The sequence below is a fragment of the Vicia villosa genome, linkage group LG3 (genome assembly GCF_029867415.1).
Source record: "Vicia villosa cultivar HV-30 ecotype Madison, WI linkage group LG3, Vvil1.0, whole genome shotgun sequence".
NCBI lineage: Eukaryota > Viridiplantae > Streptophyta > Magnoliopsida > Fabales > Fabaceae > Vicia > Vicia villosa.
In genome coordinates, this window is record NC_081182.1 from 45,318,789 (window position 1) to 45,328,523 (window position 9,735).

At 32.9% G+C, this 9,735-nt stretch overlaps 1 protein-coding gene across 1 annotated transcript; it reads right to left on the reverse strand.

The window, feature by feature from the left end:
• Positions 1–4,688: 4,688 nt before the first annotated feature.
• On the reverse strand, positions 4,689–9,293 carry LOC131661247 (uncharacterized). Its single transcript, XM_058930708.1, has 3 exons — positions 8,507–9,293; positions 6,427–6,507; positions 4,689–6,203 (listed from the first exon to the last, which is right to left on the reverse strand). The coding sequence occupies exons 1-2, from the start codon at positions 9,094–9,096 to the stop codon at positions 6,453–6,455; spliced, it is 645 nt and encodes a 214-aa protein (XP_058786691.1). The 5' UTR covers positions 9,097–9,293; the 3' UTR covers positions 4,689–6,203; positions 6,427–6,452.
• Positions 9,294–9,735: the final 442 nt, after the last annotated feature.

The window sequence follows — 9,735 nt, forward strand, 5'->3', positions numbered from 1 at the left end:
TTCTGAGTTTTGTGTGCTTATTTCTATTATTAAACATCTATTAGATTTACATCCCGACTTTGAGGTTAAGTTTGCAAAGCGCCAAGCGAATTCAATTGCTCATTTGTTAGTTATGGTGGCCAATTTTTTATCTAGACATAGGATTTTCCATTCAATTCCTCTTTGTACTGAACAACAATTACGTAATGAAATTATTTGAGTTTTGTGTCAAAAAAATTGTGATTCACACCATTTGCGAAATATAATATACGGTACAAGATTACAAGAATATCATAGTTTATCAACTACCAACCCAAATAAAATGTAACATAAAAGACAAATTAAAAAAAATTACAAGACTGGTTCAATTAAACTTAGAAGGTCCATAGTTTTGTCTTTTATAATTGATTAAAGTATAATATAATCAAAAATTGTTGCAAACTAATTTAAAAATCTATTATTTGTTGTATGCATATTCACAAAAAATAATAATTTTGTAATACTTAAATATATCAATGTCTTCATTATGGATGCACTAATATCCACTTTTCTTATATTTTATATTTTGTCGAATTAATATTAATTACGTGAAAAATAGAACATTTATGAACATGGTTAGAGTATATTACAGTAGAAATGTACCCAAATATTGCTGGATAATAGAAAGAAATGGGCCACTTATGCCAAAATAGAAATTATATTCTTCTAGTGAAAAAATTGACTCCGAAAGAAGCTGGAGTGGATCAAAATCATTAATTCATCACCTTAGAGTTTTTGGAAGTCTAAATCATGCATTTTTCTAATACCTATAGAAAAAAATTGAAAAATGCTAACGTATGTCTTAGGGGCACTCTTTAAAAATGTTTAAAGTGGTAAAGTATTTTGATAATACGTGTATTTAATGCATTGAAAATTAAAATAATTAACTTTTATAAATAATATTTTCTTTATTTGGTATCCTTAAAGAGTGTCACTGAGGCACTCGTTAGCATGACTCAAAAATTTGATGGCAAAAGTATTAAATGTATCAATCTTGAGGTTAGCATAGATTCCAAGACATAAATTGTATGATTTTGCTGAAAGAAAAGTTATTATCAGCAGAGATGTTATATTTAATTAATCAAAAGGTTGGAACTGGAACAAGAAGAAACAAACTAGATCGAAAAAACTTTATAGCAATATTGATGAGGAAAATAATAATGTCCCCTAAAGATGTCTAGTATGATTCAAAATAATGATTTAGTGAAAAATAATCAAAGTGAAGAAAGTCTAAGAGAAGCAAGTAATCAAAGTGATTCTGGTAATGGCGATGATTCTAATGAGTTACCTCGAAGGGTTAGAAAACCTCCAATTTATCTTAATGACTATGTTATCGATATAGAGACTCAGAAAGAAGATCAATTATATAATCTTGTCATCTTGAGTATAAATGAATATCCTAGCACTTATGAAGAGGTTATCTAGTAAAAAATTTGGACAAAAACAATGAATCTTGATATATAATTCATAGAAATAAATGGCATTTGGGAGATCACTACCCATCCTGCAGGTTTAAAGACCGTTGGAGTTATATATATATATATATATATATATATATATATATATATATATATATATATATATATATATATATATATATATATATATATATATATATATATATATATATATATATATATATATAACTCCAACGGTCTTTAAACCTGCAGGATCGGTAGTGATCTCCCAAGTGCCATTTATTTCTATGAATTATATATCAAGATATGGTATTGACTACAATTAGGTGCTTACGCTTGTTTCTAGATGGGATACCATATGAACTATCCTAGCAGTTGCAATTAGTATCTGATTTGTTTTTCAACTTAATGTAAAAAATGATTTTCTACACAGTGAACTAGATGAAGATGTGTACATTGATCAACCTTCTAGATATCATAAAGGCAAACTTGAAATGGTGTATAAGTTGAGAAATTCCCTCTATGGTTTAAGACAAGCTCCAAGAGCTTGATAAAGTAAGGTATATTCTTACTTATGCATTGCTAAATTTCATAAGTTCCCTTATGGAAATATATTGTTTGTCAAACGTGGTAGAGAAGGCACAATAGTTAATGTTATCTTGAATGTGAATGCTTTTATATATAGTAGTGATGATTTGTAGATGATTTATGAATTTAAATGATTTATGAATTTAAAGAGTCTATGAAAGGACAACTTGATATGATTGATTTAGGTGGAATTATGTACTTATTAGGCATAGAGGTAAATCAAGAGTAAGCAATTAAGGAATTTTGATACATCAACAAAAAATATGCAACAAGGATTTTGTCCAGATTTGGAATGGAAGGGTGCAACAGGTTCTGCAGTCTAATTGTACCTGGATGAAAACTAATGAAAGATGAAAATAGGAAAGCTTCGTATGCTACCTTTTACAACCAAATGGTTGGTTGTTTGAAGTATATATGAGCTACAAATATACAAGACCCGATCTTGTATCTCTAAACTCTTGGGGCTAGGTACATGGAAAGTCCCACTAGGATACATGTTTCACTCATTAAAAGGATCTTAAGATACCTAAAAGGCACCTTGAGCCTTGAAATTTTGTATTAGAGTGAAGATGTAGGTGATTTGCAAATTCAAGGCTAGACTGACTCAAATTATACTAGTGATAGTGATGATAGAAAGAGCACAACATGGCATGTCTTCAAGCTCGACTCTGGTACAATCACATGGTCCTCAAAGAAACATCCCATAGTCACTTATCCACCGTAGAGGTGAAATTTGTAGTTGCTGCATTTTGTACCTCTCAAGGAGTTTGGTTGAGAAATGCTCTAAGTCATTTAAGGGTAAATATGAATAAGGGTCAAATCATTCTTTGTGATAATAGTTCCTCTTCTTTGTGATAATAGTTCTTCTACTAAGCTATCAAAGTACCATATTAGGTTGAGATTGGTTAAAAATATACATGTTGATACTCTTTACGGTGGAGTATGATTATCGGGTGACGATAATGAAAGCTTACGTATTATTTTCAATCAAGGTGGAGATTGTTGGGTTTGGTTGAAAATATATATGTTGAAGAATTCCACATCGCTTAATTTTGTGAAGGGAAGAGGGAGTATGAGGTTATATAAAGAATTCAAGTTCTTCGTTATAAGATGCATCAGTCAACGGGAGAGTCGGGAGCACCAAAGGGACCAATGCTCCAGGACCACAAGAGAAGAAGACACCACATATCAACCCAAAATTTTAAAGTGTTAGATAAATGGGACATCTCTCTTATAAATCCAACATTCCACTCATTCATAGGCAATGTGGGACTTTATCCAATCACATTTGCACCCAACATTCTCCATCACAAGTGTGAGTCTCCACATCCTATAACAGGATCCAACACTGGATCCATGGGACCAATGCTCCAGGACCACAAGAGAATAAGACACCACATATCAACCCAAAACCTTAAGGTATTAGGTAAATGGGTTCTTTCTCTTATAAATCCAACATTAGACCCATTCATAGGTAAATGAGCTTCGACATTGTAGCATAGAGAATCAGCTAACTGTTAATATACTTACTAATCAATTGAAGCTTTATTCTTTTTGCAGATTAAGGAAGAACTTAGGGATGAATGATTTGTCTAGTATAAATTGATTTTTTTTTATAAAATATTAAATTATAGTTGAACAAAATATTTCATATAGATAAATTTTATAAAATGTCTGAATACAAAAATAAATATTAGTTATTTAAAAAAATGTATGGAAATAAATTGAAAATTTCTTATGAAAATTGTCATATATTATTTTCATACATTCTCACAATTAAATAGTGTCACAAAACTATTAAGTAAACTCATATTAATCAATTTAAACAAACTTTTAGTTGTATTGGTCTTTTAGTTCGTTAGTATACTTAAATATTAACTGAATTGTTCATTATTTATGGTTAAATGAAATATACTTTTAAATAGACTATCAAATCAACCAGTCCTTCGAAAAGATCACACTCACGCGTAAAAATAAGGAAAATACTCATCTCACCTCATGGGAGTGTCTCATACCTCTGAAAAATCCAAAAATGTTCTTATTGATATTCATATATGCATATCCAAACGCACCTAAAATCACACGAGCCCTCGTAATTTAGCCACACATTCCATTTGTTAAAATATGATCTAAAGAAGCATCTCCGTAAATTTTCTATGGTGAATCCAGAGATGCATCTACGTAAATCCCATTTGTACTCATTTATGGTATTTTTATTCACTAAGCTGGTTTACTTAACAACTCAGTGATGTTTTCGAAAATACATATTCTGAAATGGCAAGCGGGAAATTGAATAAAACATCACCTTGCATATTCTTCCTCATGGTCAAACTCAACTTCACTCTCAAAACCCTTCAAAAAATTTCTTCCATTCTCAATAAATGTTTCAACATCAAAATATTATTCTTGTATTTTATCACATCAAATGGAGCAAAAAAAGTTGAAATTTGAGGTAAAGTTCATTCATTTTATCCATCATTTCTTGCATGAATCTGGTTTTTAAGCAGAAAAAAGAATGTTGAGTCCAGATATACATTTATGGACTAAGTTTCATTTTTTTCAAAGATACATCTATAGTGTTATCTGATACTTTAAGTTTTTAATCTATTTTTCTATTATGATTAGCATTGGATATGGTGCACCCATATATATTTTTCAATGCTACTATAAGGATGAATGTTAAACCAGAGGATGATAAACTGAATGAAGTGAAGAATGATGTTAAACCAAGTGCTAGACCGATTGTTGTCAAGGTAGATATTCGTGAACATATGCTATAATAGGTTCACATAGAGGCTGGGAAATTGGGGTTTAATGTTGAAATCAGAAGGTCTGACAATGGTTCAAATAGAAGACAAACATTTGTAAGAATGAGATGCGAAAGAAGTAGCACGTACCAACCCCCAATTAGGAAGTTAAAACGTGATGACACCGAATCGAGAAAATGTTAATGTTCGTTTAAATTGCGTGGATACCGTAAAGCAAATTATACATGGAGATTTAATGTGGTTTTTGGTATACATAATTATGTCTTGTGTCACAAGCTAGTTCATCATCACATTATGTCACCTTATTCTAGAAGAGAAAGAGCTTGTTTCAGACATGACATTAAACATGGTCCATTGAAAAACATACTTGCAACTTTGTAATGTTAACTATTTAAATGTTAATTTGTATTGTTTTTCCAACATTTTACAAATGTTTTTAGTTTGACCTAACATAGTATACTCTAGTGATGCATCCACGTAAAACTCACTGAGTTTTAAATTAAAGGTTGTTACGGAGATGCATCTTCGAACACAACCTAATATTGATACAAAGATGCATCTCCGAACTAAATTTTAACAAAACAAAAGTATCTCACCAATTTGGGCTGGCGAGCGTGTAAAAAGGATGTGTTAGGAGACGCATCTCCGAATTCTGTGGACAGTTGTGACTTTTCACCATGGTAGGAGGAAGCACCCCATGAGATTTAGAGAGCAATTCTCAAAAATAAACTTACGACAAACTACAAGTCAAGCTTAGGTCTCAATTTATTTTAGTATGTCAGACTTATACTTACCAAGAGGCTAACTCACCCCAACCTATTATCACCTCCGTGCAGGTTTATCAAGTTGTAATAACTGTTAGCCAGGAGACTGAATTAGCCTTAGGCAATCTAGTAAACCTCTTGCCACTAACCCATTCTCAATAGGTAAGCTTAATAGGTAAACTGAACGTGAACTGACTTCCAACAGGAATTATCCGAAAATATGATCATCTATGTGACATGAGAATGAGAATAGATCCAGTAACAAATGACAAAATAAAAGCAACAGCTGCAAATATATCGGGTAAAGAACGTTTCAAGTTATGAAAAATGGAAGAGACATTTACAAAGCAAAGTTTTTTAACACAACAATTGCATGTTAATACCACTCGGCAAAAATTAGTTTTTTATTTGATTAGTTTTCAATGGAAATCCAGTAGTGGCAACATAAAATAGTACCAATGTGAAGCCTGCACCATTTCTTGCTGCAACCAATATGTAGCTCATGTAAAACGACCTGTAAAGACCTGGATTATTGTCTGGTTCTCTTGGCGTTTGTTAAACTATGTTCTTGTTCCTATGCTCTGTTGATAAGCTGCTGCTTTTATTTAAAAAATGGGAGATGTGTTTTCCTTTCTTGATTTGTAAACCTGGAAAAAGGGAAGCAGCAAGATGTTATGGTATATTTCTAGTCAATAAGAGAAAAAACAGAATAGCATTCGAAGAGGAGAAATGAAAGGAAGAAGATCAATCCATCTAGACTACATTGTAGTGTAGTCGAGTTAAATCAATCTCGTTCGGCATATACAGCCTGATTAAAGCGCCAAATAGATTTAATTGCTCAAGTAGCTCAAAACAAAGTAAATGCACTTGCCTCTTTTTTGGGATTAGGCATTAGATCACACCTTCAGTTTCTTTACAGGCTTCTCTCCTCCCATTTTGACTACATTATCCCTGAACAAGGCAGCGCATGAAATATAAAAATTATTTGTACTGCATAATCATGTGTTCTACAAGCATGCCACATCCAAGAAATACTGATACCAGATTCATGCAATAACCATAAAATAAAATAATATTATCAATTGGTTATTGCAACATATTAGCTATTTCAAAGGTGAGAGCATTGCATGTTTGCTACACAACGTGAAAAACACAATGGTTTGGCACTGGGCATAATATGAATCAACACCAGTTCGCAGAAAACTAGTTGGCTTCCAAATTTACATTAAAAAAAAAAACATAATGAAATGGAATGAAAATTTCCTAACAAGTTTTAAGGGAAATGAGAAGGAGGTGTAGAGTAGTAATATTAAAACAAGCTGACCACCAATAACAGATTCACATATGTATAATTGTGTTAGAGTAAGCAGATAGAAATAAAACTCTTGAAGGACGAGGAAATGTCACGCTGAACTTACGTCAAATGTATAAAGAGAATAATATTTCCTGGAACTTAATGCATAAAGGAACAAATAAGGATAAAATCATGGATATGATCAATTGACTCATAATGGTTGTGTGTGGATAATATGAATATTTGCTTTATTATGAACAGCTCAAAGCCTCAAAGTATAGGGAAATAGAAAACTGGGCTGCATGGAGGGTTTTATCTTCAAAATACAATGAGAAGAGGCTTGTACATAACACTATAACAGAGTCTCTTAGAACTTATAAGTAAAATCAATCATCATGAATCTACAATATCACATTCTCCCATTCCTTTTTGTTCCGTTTTACTTCTGGCAGTAGTATATAGTTAAAACACTACAACACAATACTTTATCTTAAATACGAGAAAGAGGACAATAGACAAGTGTAACATATCTTCAAGTGGCAAAGTCAACCCCGACAAAAGAGAATTAGGACCTGTCTTAGTAAAAGGAAAATGGGGAGACCAAAAGCATCACAAACACATTAGCCTCCACCGATAGTCCATTTAGAGTTAGATGTATTCTTTCTTGTATTTCCGTGTGCTACTAAGTAGTAGAAAGAGGATGCAAGCTGGTGTAAGAAGCTTAACATGGCTACCCTAAAAGAATCACTCTGGCCTAATTGGTAACACAATCTTTATAAACATTTAATTCAACACCGCAAGCCTGAATATATATACAGAAAGCTACTAAAACATAATAGCACACAACTGGCTAATGTATCACATAAGTTTGTGATATATTTCTTTTATTAGAACCCAAGTTAAGTAATCAATACCACCATGATATATTAGAGTTGAATAACTTACAAAACCTACATTTGGGCGCACAAATTGGCTATAAATCAAATATTTAGTATGTTATGAATATGAGCAATGGAAAGGAATCAGATATGAATCTGTAAAGAAATTACGAAAAGAACAGTCATTTTCCCGCAACAGTTAAGCTAACCTTATGAGAAATTACGAAAAGAACAGTCATTTTCCCGCAACAGAGAGCCTAAAAGAAGAAAGTTACCATAGAAAGGGTTGTGATTGCAATCTCATGAAATTGATCATAATAACCAGCAAGGAAACTAAAGATTCTCTGACATTACATTAACAGTCTCAAATCTAATGCTTATCAAAAAACGCTATCAAGTCAAAGTTGATATGAGATTGTGAAACCATCATAAATAAACAATTAAAGTAACACTGATATGATATTAATCACTATAAGCTCCCACCAACACAAATCTTGAATAAGAAATGAAGCCGGATACGGAAAACAACATAAAATATAAATGCAACACCAATTTCTTAACATGCAATAACAATGAAAACAATACAGACATTCCATAACAGCAAAAACCCAATATAGAAACACCAAAAATGAAGCCAATACAGTAGCATATATGGTATGAACGTATGAAAAACCGTTCAAAAATTAAACTTTAGTTGCGGATAACTAGTCAAGTTTATAATAAAAAGAATGAAAAATCACGGCAACAATTTAGTTTAGACCACAAATAACGCTCTTACTCGGAGTTCCCAATTCCATGGTGTTGAAGATCACGAGTAGTTTTACTCTTGTTCTTGGCGAAAAACTTGGTCTTGGATTTCCTTTCTCTGACTTTCCAAACGCTATTCTTTCTGAAAACCAATTTATCAACCTTCCACCGTGGGCAACTAGTGTCAATCAACGTAACCTCGCTTCTAGTAAAACCCTTCAAATCTTCCTCACCGTCGTTATCTTCCACGCATCGATCTTCTACTTCAACTACCACACCGCCTCCAGTGGCGGCGGTGGTGGTGGGAGCATTGTTGACAGTGGAGGATGATGCGATGAAGTTTTTAGGGTTTGTTTGTTTCCTAGGACATTTATTAGAGGTTAGGGAAACGGTGGCGCCGGGATTGAAGAGATGAGCGAGGACAGCGGTTAACGGTGGGTCGTGGGTGACGGTTGGACGGCGTCGGGGCGGTTTAATGGGGCGGGGTTGAGGAGAATGGGAGGTGAGTCTGAGGAGGAAGGAGTCGAGGTCAATGTTGTCGTCGGTTGGGATGCCTTTGTTGGATCGAAGACGGTCGAGCCAGTTTGAACCGGTTTTGTTGGACCGGTTCGAGCAGATCATAATGGGTGGACGGTGGACGGAGAGAGAGAATGTGGAGGCAAAGGAGTTGAAAAATGAAAAGTGTGAATGGTGGTAGATAGATACTGGGAAAGGGGAAAAAGGCGGGTCGGTGATGTAACGTCACGAGGTTGAGGAGAAATAGTGTGTTTTTGAAATTCAAACACACTGTTTTTTTACCAATCACGAATGTTGATTGCACAACGGTGGACATACAATACAACAATACCCCATTCAACTACATTCATAGACACATACTCTAGATGTTGACATCTAAGGGTGTGTTTGGGTTGATACTTATAAAATTGATTGAGAAAATTAAGTTTTAGATAGAATTGATTTTAATAAAATTAAGTTTAGTATAATAATAGAGCTAAATGGTTAAACACTGACCGTGTAAAATAGTTTTACATTGTTATCCATTAGAAATATATTGTTTAGTCAGGGCATATTAATAATTTAAAAATTATAGTCTGACTTGATATAATATATGGTCGTGATTGTTTGAAAGTGTAAAACTATTTTAATCTGTGCATCACCCATTTTCTAAATAATATAAAAGTGTTTGTTATTAATTAATGTTGTTTGTATAATTTTATCAAAATTGATTTTGAATTACCAAAATGGTAATAAATTCTAATA